This window comes from Pezoporus flaviventris, unplaced genomic scaffold (assembly GCF_033815535.1).
Source record: "Pezoporus flaviventris isolate CSIRO_AGI_PZ_B2104156 unplaced genomic scaffold, CSIRO_AGI_Pfla_v1 ptg000016l, whole genome shotgun sequence".
Lineage (NCBI taxonomy): Eukaryota > Metazoa > Chordata > Aves > Psittaciformes > Psittacidae > Pezoporus > Pezoporus flaviventris.
The window spans coordinates 6725460-6743927 of NW_026892564.1; the positions used below are offsets into that span (position 1 = coordinate 6725460).

The 18468-nt window shown below is 36.0% G+C and overlaps 1 protein-coding gene across 5 annotated transcripts in view; it reads right to left on the reverse strand.

The window, feature by feature from the left end:
* The window catches only part of TMTC2 (transmembrane O-mannosyltransferase targeting cadherins 2), a 261093-nt gene that overhangs the window by 80489 nt on the left and 162136 nt on the right, over positions 1-18468 (reverse strand). For all 5 annotated transcript variants that reach the window (XR_009743616.1, XR_009743617.1, XM_061454672.1 and 2 more), the window contains exon 4: positions 6637-6751. Coding sequence is in view for 3 of the 5 variants with exons in the window: in XM_061454672.1 (XP_061310656.1) it covers positions 6637-6751 (115 nt within the window). In the remaining 2 variants the exon portion in view is untranslated. The remainder of the gene's footprint in view (positions 1-6636; positions 6752-18468) is intronic.

The window sequence follows — 18468 nt, forward strand, 5'->3', positions numbered from 1 at the left end:
GTACGTACCTGTCTGTTGTGGTTATAGAGACACAACACCTTCTCTCTTCCTCATGCAAGGATGAACAAAGGAAAGCATGTCCTTGACATAAGGATGCTTGATACAGAAGAGTAAACTCAAGTAATACACTTGGATAAAGAGCTTAAAACCTTCTAGCACTTTTTAATGAACTTTCTACAGTGGATAAGAATACCAAGCTAAATAAATAAAAAGCATAACCCCAAAATGCATGCAAAGTGCAAGGTCCTACACCTGGGTCAGAGCAATCCCAGGCACAGCTACAGACTGGGCAGAGAAGAGATTCAGAGCAGCCCTGTGGAGAAGGACTTGGGAGTGCTGGTCCATGAGAAAATGAACATGAGTCGGCTTCAGTGTGCGCTTGCAGCCCAGAAAGCCAACCGTATCGTGGGCTGCATCAAAAGGAGCGTGACCAGCAGGTCAAAGGAGGTGATCCTGCCCCTCTACTCTGCTCTCGTGAGACCTCACCTGGAGTATTGTGTGCAGTTCTGGTGTCCTCAACAGAAAAAGGACATGGAACTGTTGGAACAAGTCCAGAGAAGGGCCACGAGGATGATCAGGGCACTGGAGCACCTCCCGTATGAAGACAGGCTGAGGAAGTTGGGGCTGTTCAGCCTGGAGAAGAGAAGGCTGCGTGGAGACCTCATAGCAGCCTTCCAGTATCTGAAGGGGGCCTATAGGAATGCTGGAGAGGGACTCTTCATTAGGGACTGTAGTGATAGGACAAGGGGTAACAGGTTAAAACTTAAACAGGGTAAGTTTAGATTGGATATAAAGAGGAAGTTCTTTACTGTAAGGGTGGTGAGGCACTGGAATGGGTTGCCCAAGGAAGTTGTGAATGCTCCATCCCTGGGGTGTTCAAGGCCAGGTTGGACAGAGCCTTGGGTGATATGTTTTAGTGTAAAGTCTCCCTGCCCATGGCAGGGGGGTTGGAATGAGATGATCTTAAGGTTCTTTCCAACCCTAACGATTGTATGATTCTATGAAAATGGCCCCCCAAAAAACAAAACACAGAAGCGGTTGCTTCAAGTTTGCAGTTCCAAAATTTTATTTTCTCTTTACTCCACCCCCCAGTTGTAAAGCAGATAAATTAAAATGTTAATTGAAACATGAAACCTTCATTCAAAGAAAGTTTACCTACATAACTGGGAAAATGTGAAGTCTATCAGATGGAAGGAGAGTGGGGAGAAAATCAGTGGCTCCTTAAGCGTAGTAAGACAAATGCAGTGGAAGAGTATAAAGTTTCTTTCCAGAAATAGATGAGGATGAAATTACTTGGAAAAAGTGAGAAGCAAATTCTGGCTATATAGAAATGATGCACATCACTTCTATAGATAGAATTGCTCATTTAAATTACTAAAGCTTTCATAAAGTGACCAAGTACAATACATAGGAACATAACCGGCATCAAGGTAAACAGGTATGAGAGTGAAATATTTATAAAACTTTCAAGCCAGGTAAAATATTGAAATATTTTAATCAATTTTGTTTACTGGTTGATAACAGTTAATACAGGGCCTGTTAGCTATTAGTTTGCCATGACTGCAGTTCATTCATACCTCAAGCTACATTTATCCCCTTGATTTCAAGTGGGATTATCTACAAAGAACTATATTTATCTGAATGCTACACTGCATATCTGTACTTCATATAGATCCTACAGAGAGTCCTGAAGCAGATTTCTGCACCACTGGTCACGTAAGTGCTACCTCAAGATCTGGTCTCACAATATAGCAGCTTTTACACATTTCAGCTACTGTCTTTGAGAAAGGAAGAACTAGCTGGCAAAGCAGAGATTAATTCCAAACAGGTTTGTAACAAGTCTGCAGTCACAGCTAAAAAAAAAAAAAAAAAAAATGGGTATTTTGACAGCAGATGATGCATTCTCTTGGCTTTTTATCTCAACATTTTGCACTAAAAAAACCACTTCTGGACTATCAAGGAAGAGGAACCATAACCGTGACTCATTTCCTATGACGTGAAGTGGTGCAGCAAACACAAAACATGGTTCAAACACAAAAACTACATGTTTGTAGGTGAGCATGCTTTCAGTGCTTTTTATCTCTGATAGCTCAGCACAGGAGATTTTTATGCCAGAACCCTTAAGACGCAGAAGCAGAGGGGACACAATTTCAAATGTTGTATAGGTTAACAACAGACAAGGAAGAGCTTTGCTCATATTGATTTTTATTTGAGGATTCAGAGTTAAGCTCCGACTATAAAACACTTCTACAATCTCAGACTTTACAGAATTAAAATTTCAGCTACAACTGAAGACTTCACCAAACAGAAATCTAAAAAAAAATCCGCATTTATTGACATAGTACCCTAAGTTTGCCAAAGTTAAGTTTATGGAAATTCATATTTGTTCACACAGCCCTGTATCACTAAAGGCAAAATGGGATATTTTGGGAGAGAAGCGAGGGAATGGATGTTTGGTAGAAATTCATCATTTATAGGGTATTGTATACTCCAAAACTACAACATTTAAAGCAATTAGTATAATTTTAAAGGAAATTTCAACATTTATGTGAGATTGTGAACATCCTTAAAATTGACTGAGAAACTCAAGATAATGTAGCTTACCAATACAGATCATAAAAGAATACTCTAAGCACAGGTAAGCTTAAAAGTGAAATCATGTATGCAAAACTTTTGCATGATAAGCCATGTTACTTTAGGCATTAATCAGAAGCAATTTGAAACAATACAAAAAACCCCATGAGCTTTATCTAATAATCATAAGGCAACAAAGACTGAAAAGCCAAAGCAAGCTAAAAATAGTTTGGTTTTAATCACTGCCTAGTTTGGAAGAACAAACTACTGTTTTTCTGCAGCTCTGTCCTTGGTACTTCACAGTATTAAAATACATGGATTTCTCAGTTAAAAAAAAAAAACAACAGAGAAAGAAATCTCAGTTTACGCTGATTTACTACCCTATGAAATCTAGCTGAAGTCAGCAGTGCTACACTGCTTTGAGATGCTGGCTTTGAGATTTATTTGTAAAAATTACCTGCAGCGCAGTCCCAAGATGTCAGAGAAGTTATTCATAGGAGGCCGCTGTATATGTATTTTTGAAGTACAAACTATCTTATTAAAGTCCTATTGTAACACATTCTCCATTTTACAGTATAAAACAACTGAAATCCTTTCTGCACTGAAATTGCTATAAAAATCTCAAATGTTGTCAGAGTTGCCAGGAATTTGCCCTCAGTTTTTCATAAGTTTCAGAAAACAAGCTTCCAGACAAGACTTCAAGTCCTTAGTCTGAGCTCAGGTTTTGCAAATTCCAAGCCACAGATCTACAAGACAGACTGGGTTACAACTATCCTGAGGTATAACCCATGCATACATTTCACTTATTTGGACCTGAGAAAATGTCAGCAGAACAAATCTGTTTTTACCCATACCTGAAGTAGTGACGAAACACCAATTAATGTTAGCAGGGTTTTCCCCCCTCATTTTTTCCCCCTCTTTTGTTTTTATAAATTAAAATAATAAACATTTTTCTGCTGGTCTCTAAAAGGAATTTCTTTAAGGTAACAGAATTGACACATCTGAACACTATGGGAAATGACATGAATGAGACAAACCTTCAAATGGAAATTATGTAATTATGCAGTCTAAATTAATGTGGTTTAAATTGTCCTAAATGGCAAAAGCAGCTATAACTCAGAGCCATAAGGTATAACTATCAGAAAATAAAAATATACCACTGAAATCAGCCATTCATCTAATGTGTTAAATCCTCTATATTTAAATGCATTTATAGGAAATTGCTAAGCCAATGTCACATTTTAGTTTCTTGAAAGAGACATCATCAAATACTTCTATTTATGTAGTTTCTCTCTTTGTTTACTACCGGTTACAATTTGTGAGTTAATCCTTGTTATTTTCCTCAATCAGATAGCACTTTGTTATTGCTCTCTGTGAACAGGTGTCCCTGCCCATGGCAGGGGGGTTGGAACTAGATGATTCTAGGTCCTTTCCAACCCTAACGATTCTATGATTCTATGATTCTATAACACTTGGCTGCATGTGCCAATTAATCTGTAACAAATACTGAGATGTAAGATAAAAAAACAATAAAGAGCATGTGAGACTACAATATACATTGAATATTTTATGTCCAAAATACAGTAATTAGAAATGACTGTAAGGATGCTTTTTTTCCTAAAGTTCCTAAGTGACCACTTCAGTTTCAAAGGCACACACTAAAAACCAGAAACAACAGATCTAACTGGCCTCTCGTAAGCACATGTAAGACACATTTTTCCATTGCACAATTTTTTGTAAAAGGCTCCCATAGAACCACGCATGAAAGCTGGGCCGAATTTGCAAGGGAGCTCTTCAGAGTATATGCTTAAAATAATCACTTCGTTTGGGTCTTGTAATATCAAAACACACTCCATTCACCACCTAGTTTTCATGCTAGATATGGAAGCATCCAACACATGGAAAGACTACAAAACCAAAAAATAAAATGATGCAAGATTTTTCAATTTCAGCTGAATAACTAACAGTTGTGTGAAGCTTTTTATTTTAAAAGAAAAAAAATTAATTGTATTTAGTATAGTAATAGCTTAAGAATTAGAGATCCTTTTTTGCATAAGCATATGTATACAAACACTATATAGCAAACACTTTCCTCTGAATATACTTCCTTAACTTTCACAGGTATATATAAGGTAACTTCATGCCCTACATATTGTAACCAACATTTCAGTTAGATTCCTTTTATACAAATTCAGTAGAACTTCAAGAAATGTTCTATTCAACAGAAATCAAATTCTTTAGGTGTGTATGACTGGAAAGCTGGAACATTATCAGCTTGTTCTGAGACCAGCAGAACTACTGAAATCTGCTTTCTTTTATATCCCTGTGTTTATCGCCAAACCCCTTTCCTCTTCTTACTCTGGTATTAACTTCAGTTTCCCTCTATAAAAATTTATATAAAAATTTTAATGGTTGTAATTTTCATCCCCCAAATGAATGGCGTATGAGAAATTTAAGAGTATCAATCTGGTCAGATTTTTCCCTACAATCTTCTGCTGTGTTCAGAAGATATTCTTTAAATGTGAGCAGAAGGAGTTTCTTCTTAAAAATATGCTTTTCACACTCTCCACTGCCTAACAGACAAAAAAAAATTACATATGTGTGCAACTGATGTTTATTAAAAATATACATGTTTTCAGATAGTAGTTTGATTTTGGAACAGAAATTCTATTATTATTTTGAGCTCCCAGTATGCTTAACTGTACAGCAGATTAATGAAATGGGCAAATTATTCCTTGTTAAACATGGAAAAATGTAGAAAAAAGTCTATTATGGTAAACTTTGTTTTGGATATTATAAATGACCATTTTAAACTGGACTTACAGGCAGAACATATTTTTATTTAAAGGGGCCTACTATTTGCATTTAGGTTTTGTACGTGTCTTTTTGTACAGATACTTTTCACACGGGACATAATTTTCATGCTACTACCTAAAGTACAGCAGTCACCTGGATATAAGGTTAGATATAAGGAAGAAGTTCTTCACTGTGGGGTGATGAGGCACTGGAAAAGGTTGGCCAAAGAAGTGGTAAATGCTCCATCCCTGGCAGTGTTCAAGGGCAGGTTGGACAGAGCCTTGGGTGACATGGTCTAGTGTCCATGGCAGGGGGGGTGGAACTAGATGATCTCAAGGTCCTTTCCAACCCTAACTATTCTATGATTCTATAATTCTATGATTCTGTTCTCTGCACACATCATGAAACAACTCATAGCTATTGAAGGTGATGAGCCCATTTGTAGCACAGCCTCACTATGGGGGCTTGGGCTGGGTGGGTGGTGGCAGGAGGGGAAGGAAGGGTGAGTCCCAGAATGACTAGCAGTGCTGTGCAGGGCACAGTGAGATGCCCAGCCACAACACCTAGAGAACCAGCCTCTGCCCCACTGGGGAATGCAGCACTATCTTGCCTCAGTGAGAAGCTTAGCATGACACTAGCTTTGGTGTTCATGGTGTGGTATATTAATGAGTTGGGAAATCTTTATAATTATTTTGATGCTCATGGTATTTATTCTTTTACCCCCTACAACAGGATTCTGGTAATTAAACTTTTTTGAGCCTATGCTGCTCTGAAATCAGTCATAGGAGAAAAGCAATTTGCTATTTTAACATTTAAGTAAGCCCTCTGGAGCTAACCAAGGGGTATTGGTTTATGCTAGGAAGTGCTTACACCCACTCCACCCACCAAGTATTATTCAGACTTGAAAAAGAAGTCTAAATAACACTTCTACATTTTAGCTGAGTCAGAAACAGATGGAGGGCTACTGTTGCCAGCTCATGTATATGCACTTTGTTCAGTGTGAGGTTTTTTTAATTCTTTTTTTTTTATTCTTTTAAAGCAAACAGATCTGTGAGCTTACCTTCTCCATATCCAACACATGGATATACAATAAAGTTGACTAAGTAAAGGTCCTGTCCACTCCATAGTTTAAGGATCACAACTAATGAAATAACTATACAAAGCAACAGCTATAATATCATCTCGATTTCCAGCAAGTAAATCAATAGCTCCATTCACAACAGGTTTCACAGATGGTCCAAGCCCAGGAAAGCCACATATACTTACAAATTATAAAGCATATCAGCCATGTTGCTGCGGTAGTACAAGGCATTTCTATAGGCGCTTTCAGCTTCAGAAATCTTGCTCTGGCTCTTGAGAACATTTCCAAGGTTACCCCATGCTGTCAAGAGGAGAAAACGGTACTCAGAAAGAGCTACAATCCAATTACACATGACAGAGTATGCAAGTATCAGGAAGTTCCTCAGGGAGACAAACCCCACAAAGAAACTATTTTTATGGAAGGGGAGGGAAGGTTGGTCCTTTTTTTCCCTGGCTCTCTGGATCTCTGCATCTTACTGTGAGATTCACATTTCCAAGTGGTGATCTGCATACATTCTGTGTACATATAGCTTTCAGGTGGGAAAAGGAACTTTAAAAACAAAATACGTCTCTATGATTTAGAAACTACAATAGCAAAAGGAAAGGACCATTTTATTTTATATCACCTCTAAATAAAAATCCAGAGTGAAATGTGGAACTGGGGCATCTTCATAGCTTTAGCTTTTTTTTTTTTTTTTTTTTTTTAAGCTATCTACTCTAAACAGCAACAAATTTTCCCAGAGCAGGCACAGCTCTCACTGAGGTATGAAAATTTGACAAATGATGCAGGAATTGAAAGAATGGTTAGGTAAGTAACCAGGATTAAAGCACGCCATATGGATATAAACATACTATTCAGATCACTAAAATGCATTTTTTGTCTACTTGGAAAACATATGGTTTCTTTCCATACAATTTATTATGCTATACAATGTGCTTTTATATTCCATCTATAAAGGACTTGAGGTAAAAAATATTTAAGGCTCCACATGTATTCCCTTTGCAGTTGTGTTGAGTGGCACAACAACTGTACTTAAAAAAGAAACTGGAAGTAACATTTTATGGAAAACACAGCCCATGTTATTCATAATTTAGGAAGCTAATTTAACTGGCATTATAATTACAGTCTATGTGTATACATTACAAAAACCCCACATTATACTTTCAAATACATTAAAGTTGTTTCATAAAACAGTTCTACTTTCACAAGTATTCTTTTTATGAGCAAAAACAATGGAAAGATGATGCATGCCCTTTCCACCAAACACACAACATACGGCAAACCATTCTTCCCTCCAGAGGCACTAAGTATAAACATTAGCTCAAGTAGCAGTTAAAGTCTACTGCTTCAATTACTCAAGCAGATCTTTTTACAGGAATTTGTATCAATCCTGAACAATACAAACTTTCAATGTAGTTTTAACATAACACTGCTAAATAGGTTTATAATTATTCCAGATACATGTTTTTTCCTCAGAAAGTGCATTGCTTTGAATTTGCTCTGGTCTCCTGCAGAAGCATCCTGCCATAGGGATGAAAAAGCAGCAAACACCACTTTCCTCTGAGCAGAATAAACTAATCATTGCTGGGAAAAAAATGATGGAGTCCTTTTAGGAGTAACAAAAATAATGTCATCCAACTGTGCACAACAAATTTTGTAAAGGCAAATAAAAAAAAAGTAAATGTAGTATTGCTATGAGAAAATAAAGTCTCTTCTGTGAGTCACTTCATTTTAGACTAGTATTTCATAAGATAAGAAATAATTCAGACGATATTTATCACTAAATCGATAAAAGTCACAAATGTTCCATTATACTCCTGTTTAATGAAATAAAGCTGCTAAAAAATCAGAAGGAGGTGACTACCCAGCTTATAAGCATTAACACTTGGAAGAAAAGAAAAAACAACCCAGATTTTTTTTTTTAACTAATTTGTGAAAACACTCTCTGATGTTGCTTCTGCAGTACAATTTCCTGTAGTTGTATGTTCCATATAATCTGTAGCTACTTTTGTTTTCAGTCTGATCTCCCATAAAAGAGCACTACATCAAATGACCATTTTGACTACTATTAACAATTCCCTGCCATAGAGTTACTGGCTCCCAACCACTTCGAAGCTCAGTAAGTGAAAGGACGTATAGAAGAATGATTCGGTTCATCTTTCCATCTGTTAAGACTGGAAAAAAAACCTATTAACACTGTTCAACGTATTAGTTTCTCGTCCACACTTCACGCTGTATGCTCCATTTTTTATCCAACTTAAGTTTTAAAGCAATACTTTATTTTACATTCTGTGAAATAATCTGTCACCTTTTTATATCAATCAATATTTAATCTGATTTCGTTTGAAATATATTCCACTTAGACTTTTGTTAAAACTTGTAAAACCGTGAACGATTAATTTAACTTAATGTAATATAGTAGAAGAAGTGATAGTAGCAGAAAACAGCAAACATAAACCACAGTAATTTCACAACTTATCGTTAAAAGAAACATGTAAACCAAGGGTATTTTACTTCCTCAAACTATAAAAGCTTAGTATAAATCTTCACATCTATTTAAACACAGAATTAGATGAATGACCTAGTTCTGGCTGGAGATGAAGCTACAGAGAACATTTTGTAGAATAAATGCTTACATTTAGAGCTCATACTCATAGCCCTAGAAGTTATGAACACCTATTATCTGCATCAGTCACATCCTCTTGGTTGTTATTATATGACGGAAAGAAAAAGAGGATGATCTACATGGAAAAGAGGCTACATCAGCTACTCAACAATATTCACTCCTTCTTTTGTCTTAGGGAACACAACTAACCTTAGGGAAAAAAAAAAAATCAGTTAGTACCTACATCTCTGGCACCCGATTTCTCAATCCACACCTCAAAACAAACTTCTGCAAAACTTTAGTAACACTGGTTCAGCTATGCGCACATTCAAAAACAGAAACAAAATTATACCTGAATGAAGCCACATCCCTATTAAAAACATTCCCTATGATTTCAGCTGAATTTCAGCACTCAACTGTTTTTCATCTGTGCATTATGAGAAATTAAAAATTAAATCCTCAAAAAAAAGGAAACTAGGTCAATAATTCTGGAATTTAGAATGGATTTTTATTCCACTGATTTTTTATATATCTATTCTTCATATAAAATCTGTAATACCTGAAATTGCAAAAGGATATATTCATAAGAATATATTAAGTATATTCATAAGTATATATTAAATATTCTGAATATTCTGAATATTTAATATTCAGAAGATGCTAAAGCATATTTATATATATATACACACACACCACAACTTAATCTTTAATTACAAGTCCAATTTTTCTCCTGTTGGAGCCCCTACTCAGTACAAGCTGTGAATGAAACAGCTTTGTAATATTTACTTTTTGACTGCTGCTTAATTCCTTCTGCAATGAAACCAAACCAGTCCCAGGTCTTTGAGAAATAATACTCCATCATACCATGGGAACAAAGGTAACATTCACATATCTCGCACACCTACAAAACAGTCAATCCATTCAAACTCCATTGCCTATTTTTCCATAGATCATAATCAATATAAATGGGAACATTTTAAATTAAATCCATTCCATCATCTTGTATCCTAAACCAATTATAAACTGAAAAATCTCTTAATGCTTGAGAATCCCAGTGCTTTGCAGTGCAATCCCAGTGCAAATTCCTTCTTTGCAGGAAAATAGATCCTTTTAAAAGAGTTTTGCTGCTGAAGATTTTAAATAAACAGCAGAAGAAATTCTGTAGCACTAAATAGGAAAATAAACAATTGTTTAAAAGTTACCATTTTGGTCGAATCAAACTAGATTTCTATTAAACTTTAAAGATTATATTTATGCTACCTTGCAGTGAGAGTAGGTCAACTTCCCAGTCATTTAATTGCTTTCAAAATGAAAATGAATCTGACAAATTTCAGCTTCAAATTTAACATGATTAATTTCTTAACTACCTCACTGAAACTGAGAATTGAGATTTAACAAGCCTGAAAAATAGCAGGTTGGCATGCAAAACCTTCTCTAGCCTTCATTCTTCAACAGAACAAGGCAAATAACAGTGAAGCAGGAACAACACTGTCCACTCCAATCTGCCTGGATCTATGAAACTTGTCTCTTGCTAAAGGAACAGTTGAACTTTCATCTTGCAATTGAATTATGAAGACAAATGACAAACGGAAATGAATGTGTGCAAATATCTTAATTCAAATAAAATTTTCCCTATCTACTGAATAAAGGATCATGATATGCTATTCAGTGAAATGGAAATAACAAGGAACAAAGTAAAGTTTCAGAGAAAAGTATTCAGGTGATGTAAAAGCACATATGCTGACTTCTTCATCCTATAGTTTGATATAAATAAATAAATAAATAAATAAATAAATAAATAAATAAATGTTAACAAAGATAACCCAAAGTATTAAAGGAGGATTCTCCTTTCCCCGAGTCACCCTTATATAATCTATGAAAAATAGGACAATAAAATCTATTTGGAAGCTCAAAACCTACTGAATGTAACTGAACACCTTTACTGAAATATGGAGAGGAAAAAAAAAATCCAACTAAAATTCCTTCCTAAATCAGTGAAATACAACCTGGTAAACTTTTACAAATATATAGGAAAGGGAAAGGGAAAGGGAAAGGGAAAGGGAAAGGAAAGGAAAGGAAAGGAAAGGAAAGGAAAGGAAAGGAAAGGAAAGGAAAGGAAAGGAAAGGAAAGGAAAGGAAAGGAAAGGAAAGGAAAGGAAAGGAAAGGAAAGGAAAGGAAAGGAAAGGAAAGGAAAGGAAAGGAAAGGAAAGGAAAGGAAAGGAAAGGAAAGGAAAGGAAAGTGCTTTCTTTCCCGTTATGTTATGCCAGTGGGCAAACTGCCGTTTGTAAATCTTCCTAGAAGCAAACACTTGAAAATGGATTAAAGAAACATTCAAAATTCACATCAACAAATTACTGAAGTTTTCTAATACTGTTTTCACCTTAAACTATCACTCAGACATATTCACAAAATAAAAGTTAAAACTATCAATCAGACTTATTCACAAAATAAAAGTTAAAACACAAAGTGATGAACACATTAAAAATGTTTAGCACTTGAGTGGGGTGAACTTGAACAAAGACTGAAGTTGTTTAGGGAACAGCAAAGTCATTTGTAAACAACTTGTCAGCAGTTCCAACTAGCAACTTCAGTTCATAGAAAATGCACATCAAGCCAAGAAAACTTCTATAGAGCTTTACAAATATTTGTGCATTATATACTATTCTTTAGCTTGTGAAATTAATAACAGCAGTTCCAGGCTGCATTCCCTGTCTTGACGGTCCTTCTGCATTTCTCCTGACTCATCTATGAAAAAGAATTAAATGTGCAACAATTACTATCTCTATGTTTATCATAAAAAAAGTTTCGGGATGAAGAGATGCTGGTCCAGAAAAAAAAAGCCTTCAATATATTTTTTTGCCAGAGATCTGTTGTCCTCTGTTATCACAATTGCATTTATGATCCCATGCAGCAGGCACAAAAAGTATGGTCCTGAGCAACATTTATGATAAGGAACCCTAACACAGGAATCTTAATAGAGGGGGAGTTCAGAAACTGAGTCCTTGATTTCAAAAAAACCCACTAGCACAGCAAAAAACCTGACTCTGATATTTGAACAAATAACCCATTTCAGAGCTGTAACAATTTCTTCAGCAATGTAAATATATATTGGCATGCTCCCACTACAGAGAGGGACAGTATAAGTAAATAAATTAAAAAAAAAATCCATTCAAACTTCAGTAGACAAACAGCATGTGCTTTTCTTGTTAATTCTGAGTAAAACTGATCTCTACCTTCCCTTCTGGAAAGAAAGCATACCTGCCATACTGGACAAAAGATAAGAGAAGGTAGCAAAAACATATGAACCAACCCACTTTAACTTACGTAAAACTCCTTAAAGAGCAAAGATGTGCAATTCTGAAAGATACTCCACAATTGCAAACTACATGAAATGATGATAAAAATAGGCTTTTATCTGGCAAGTTTTTCAATAGTATTTTTTATTTCCTCTCCCTCCACATGAAAGAATGGAAAGATGAAGGTATCATTGTATCTCTGGCAAGAGTGGAGCGGAAACTATGGTAATTATCAATACAGTTACCAACACAGTTATCAACACTTTAGAGGTGCTTTTACTTTGTGAAAGTAATGTTGATTGGTACCAAAACCATCATCAAGTTGATAAACAATGCAGCTCCTCCGTATTTCCCTACAATTTTACACCTGAACCATCAGTACTCTGAACTTCATGAAAAAGGTATTTCTGTTCCCCCATTTACTTTGCAGACATTAGATTTCAACTCAAAGATTATTAAGCATGTGAGCCCAACAGATGCTGTAAAACTCCAAAGAAGCATCCTGTTGAAATTCCTAGCCATTATCATTTATAAGGCATTTATCTGGACAATGACTGAATGGGAAGAATTCTAATTTTACTTTTCTTGAACACTTTTTCCTGTTTCAAATATTGTCCAAAAGGATTTTCCATTTGTTTCTTTTCCCTTCCAAGGCTTGAAAGTCAATTACAAGTAAGATATGCCCATTTTATATAAATCAGTTCTTCAGTACAGCACACTTATAACCTCCTCATGGTCACAGCATCAATATTTGAAATTTGCATTATGCTTGGTGCAAAGTTTTATGTTTTTATTCATTACAAGCTTGTTGAGTTGGAAAATCAGCAGGAAACAGGTTAGAACAGTATGGCAAAATTTAAAACAAGAAGGTAATGGTACTAATTACATTTCCCACTTTGAAATGTGATGTTTTCCAAGAATTACATCACAGTATGATTTATTTTCAGGGGGTTGTTGGGTTTTTTTCCTGAAATTAGTTACTTCAGTTGTTACTAGCGTAATGGAGTCAAATCTGAAAGAAATAAAATAACTTTTTTGAAAATGATGAAGTTTTATTATTTTCCAGGTGAAGCTTCCAATAAAGTGACAAAAAATAGCATGGGGAAGATACCTGTGGCCTTGACCACACTGTGCATCAGTTTTTATGGGCTGTCACCATGAGAGGATTTATGAATGCTGGATTAACTTCTACAAGTTTGGAGCATAAAAACAAACAAAAAAATAACCTCCTGTCTTTCGCTATTAACTTTTATGTGGACTCAATTACTAGAGCATGACAATCCAGGTTTCCAGTTTAGGACACTTTTTTTTACCATCTGTTCTTAGCACTTTTTCATTCTGCACTATAAATTACTACTTTACAGCTATCAGTATGAAAGCCATGAATTCCAAGCACCTCACCCTGTAGCAATATCACCAGAATGCAGGCAGCATCAGGTGCAGCAGCATGTTGTGAATCTCTCTCATCTCTATGGTAATAGCATACAGAATATTGAATATTCTTAGAACTTTGCCTAAGTGTGTTTTTCTATTCATTCTTAGCATCTACACTCAATATTTCTAGATGAGGTATTTTATGAACCAAATTGTTTGCTTTACCATCTATCTGAAGCTCCACATTAAAGGCTGAAAGCCACATATTGCCTTCCATAAGGCACTGGACCATTGCTAAGGTTAGAGACTATTCAAAAATTAAAGAGAATTTTGTGAAACAATGATGACAGCAGGGGATGCCTCAGTAAAAATAAACTTAATGTACTATGTAGCTTGCATAGAAAGAAAATTTCTTTTTCTTCAGGTTTATACCTTGAAAACAGATAGATTCCTGTTACCAGACTGCTTCTTCCTGCTGAAATTACAGGTGCTAAACTGGGAATTAAAGAAGTGTATTGTGTTCACAGATCTGCCACCGGCCTTTTGTTCAGATTTGTTGTTCAGGAGGCTTCACGTCCTGATGCCTTTCTGTTTGTATTCTTGACGTTTGTTACTCTACCATTAATTACAAGATTTTTCTGGTTTAGTATCTGATTGTATCTCACTGTCGGTTTGCAGAGTGCCTACTGCAGAAATGCAGCTAGACACTAATGGAGCACAGATGCATGATAACTTCTGGAGGAATGAAATAAAGGAGAAAGAGAAGAAAGATGCAATGAACATTTCCCCATATGATTAGCATTCTCACAAAATGAGGGCCAAGAAAACTAAGTTCCTTACAGTTTAAACATTATGGAAACATTGACGTATGTGTATGTATTTCATGTTTTGATCTATGTTCTTAACTTTTCTTAAAGGGTCATCCTTCCTAAAACACATTTGGGAACGACAAAGCTGTAAAAAAAAAACAACCAACAACCAAACCCAAAAAACCAAAACCCTGTAAAATCTGACATTCCTTTGAGCCTTCTAAGGAATTCTAACAGTAGTTTATTTCATGACAAATAAGTTGAAACATTAAGAACAATGTTTGTAGATGGAAAATCCATCCTACTTAAAAAGAATAAAAATGGATTTGCAACTGAAGTCAAAAGTTTCCAACATCCAAATATTCCTAATTACCTTTGTTGGGTAACGCCTGAAGAGCATAGCACTAGTCATATCATTCACATCTGAAAGATTATAACCACAGCTATAAAGAACAACACCTTTTCCTCCTTGAAAGGTTAAATTCATCAGCAGCTTACAGCTTTTTCCTTTCAAGTGTACTAGTTGATAAAGTAGAGTGATGCTCCAGCCTTAGCACTCATATTTCATAAGGCAATTACTTTGTTCTGGATGGGGAAAGAGTTTCATGAATAGAGGCAATAATAGGTTTCCCCACTAAAAATTCTGAAAGCTCAGTTGCATGCCCAGAAAAAGGCAATGAAAAGAGCTCAATGTTTTAGATAGCTTTTCTACAATAAGGACCCACTATCTCTCACAAAGATATATCAGAAGATCAATTAGACCATGTCTGTTAAGTGGCTTGCAAACAGAAAAGTTCATGTAAATGCTAAAAATTATTACCTGAAAAGTGGAACACATTTTGCATAAGTTCTGCATTATGGCTTATACAGCTCATTATATTTTTCTACTGTTTTTTTAAATATGTCATAAATTCATTCATATCATTCGCAATTATTTTCCCCTCAAAACTTCACTTGTTAATATACACATTTTGATCAAGTTACCTCATTTTGCTAACTCAACAGCCAAACTGCCCTGTTTCTTGTTTCCTAAAGTGATACATGGTTTCTATACACCCATAATTTATGAGTTTAATCTACTTTATACACTGAATCTTATATACATATCAGTGGGTATGTGGTAATGTTGAGACAGACTGCATTAGAGATTTACCACCTCCTAACTTTTACATATTATTCTCCTTTTTATTAACAGTGTTATTTATATCGTGTGTTCAACGCTTTGTTGATCAATTCCAGGGCTTTTGGAATGACAGCAGGTGAAAGAAAAAAATAATTTAAAACTATGCAGAGCTCTGAAAGCTATCCAACACCATGTCAGCATCGGTACTGAACCAACTGACTTTTGGCAGGCAGTGCTTCAGTTTTGTTTCTTAGGTTTGAAACCCTGATGCAAATGGTATGAATGCATAACACTACCATACTCAGCATCACAACCTGATATACCCGCTCCACTTGCTATGTTACAGAAAATAAATTTCTGCTCCTCAAAGGATAGCACAGTGGCTCTGTCAGCTCAATGAACTTCAGAGATGAGACTGAGCAGCTGGTAAAGTGTTCTTAGGCACTACCATTTACTCTGTTTAGTCTACAGTATGGACTCCTCATTCAGCACAGGACATACTTGCAAATTTTGGTAATCCAATTAGCTTTAATGAACCTAATCTCAAACGTGCGAGGGCTCCCTAAACTGTCTGAATAGTAAATATCACATTAACACATTAAATATCACATTAATGTTGTTTTTAGCCAACACCCAGAATAAAGCAAGCCATCAAAGAAAAATTTCAGGTATACTCACATACTGATGCACTACATGTGACAGACTACTGTATGAAAAAATTCTTGCCAGTACTTTTGTTTAAGGTACAACAGATTGAAATAGCACTGCCTTACTATTCTTACTTATGTATCAACAATGTAAAATATTTTCAGGATAACATTACAGAAACTTTCTACTGAATAGCCCTCGCTCACAATTAGTCAATAAACAAGTTCAGGAGGAAACATGCTTCCCAGCCACTCATCTCTCAGATGGAGGTACCAACTCACATCTCCCAGGACCTGACTCAGTGCAGCCAGTGTGCTCCATGGACAGTCCTTCCACTTTCCCCATAAGAGAAAGAAAATACTTCAGACAAAGCTGTCCTGTAAACGAGATTAAGCCCATAATGCAAGTGTTCATACTGCAGAACCTCTAAAAAGATTCAAATTGGAAACCACAACCTCATGGCAACTTTGTAGGTGTCCTTTATAAATAAGCAAACAAACAAGACACCAACACACACATTGCTCTGGATAAGTCATCCCATTTACCAATTTTGTACAGTTCAGTTTTGTTTAACATTTCAACTCTTACGAAGACATTCTGGTTAAGCTAAAACTATTGCAAGACTTGTTGAAAATACAGGTTTTCTGCCTTCCAAGCTGTGCTGGCACACCCCAATCCATCAGGAAATAACTTTTCACATGTCAGAAAGGTAATAAAAGACTGGTAAACATATATTATCTTTTATTTAAATGGAAATCCTGATGCTAAAGGAGATTCATGATTGATTCATGTGTTTCATGACACAGAGGTTCTGGTGGAATTACCACTGTAAGGAATTCCTGCACCTATCACCCTCCAGGCCCATCTCTTCTGTGAAAATGAGTTTTGGGAAGCTCATGGTGTGTATCAGATGCATAAACTGATCCAGGTTTGTTTGAAAAGACAGATCACAGTACCTTTAACATCTAATCTAGTCAATGCTCTGTTCACAGCAGAGACTGATCACACCTTTGTTTGCACAGCTTCGTTAGCTATGCACTGTGGTAACACCGTAAGCTGTTACTGCCATAAAGTTCCCATTTCATAAAACTTCATAAGGGTCAGGAACAAAGCAGTGAACAGAAACTCTTATGATATAAGGAACTGTGCTTTTTTGAGGTGATAAATCATGCAAGAAAGGGAGAGGAGGCCAAAGGAGCAGAAAATACAAGTGGACAAAGAGGAGAGCTCCAAGCATGCTGGAAAACTCAGGATTAACCCTGAAAAACTCTTCAGAGCACCAAACTGACTCAGGCAAGGAGGTGACCGTGTACTAAATCTGTCAAATTACATAATTTTTTTAAACAGCAGGCATAGTTCTAAGAAAAATTATCTATGATACAGTTTAAAATCATGTCCCATGTTCAAAATTATGTGAGTTGTAAGCCAGCCTTCTGCAGAAATGGAAGAGTGCACATCGCTGACTGAAATGACAGCCATGGTCCTCAAAGCTGAAAGTAGATGGATTGTGTTGGCTCCTTTCCAGGAAACAGGAATAGAGAGGACAGTGTCCTGGAAAAGTGCCAGAGGAGCCACAGAAAGGGGAAAATCAGTGCTAGGTTGTCAAACCAAGAGAATTGTGAGAGTGCTCAAACAACATACGTCAGACTTGGAAAAGGGAAATTAGTGCATATCCAGGAAGCAGGCTTTTCGTAATACTTCAAGTTGTATGGTTTTGTTTATTTTGTTTTAAATCACTTATTAAGGCAAGACAGAGCCTGTGAAGCCTTGCCAGCCAATACATATCCACACTGGTATGGAAATATAGGCGACAGGGAGGAAGGTGGGTCATGAAATGACCTCCTTCATTTTTTGCCAGTAGTGAAACTAATTAAAGACTTTATTATTAACTACCATCTTTAACAGTCCACATTCTAAATGTCTTCTGTGTTTGAAGAACTGAAAGAAAAGTTCAGTGTCCTACAATGTCTAAGCAAAGAGAAGGAAATTACGTTGAACACTCAGTCCTTCTGTTTTGTGATTTTTTTCTGTAATTTTAAGCAAAACTACATGCAAGCCTTTTGCACATACTATACTTGTATCAGCCATCATTTCATTTTTGCATGTGTGAGGGGTGGCAATGATGACAGCCCAAGCTTAAGGGCTAATAAAGCTCCCTGT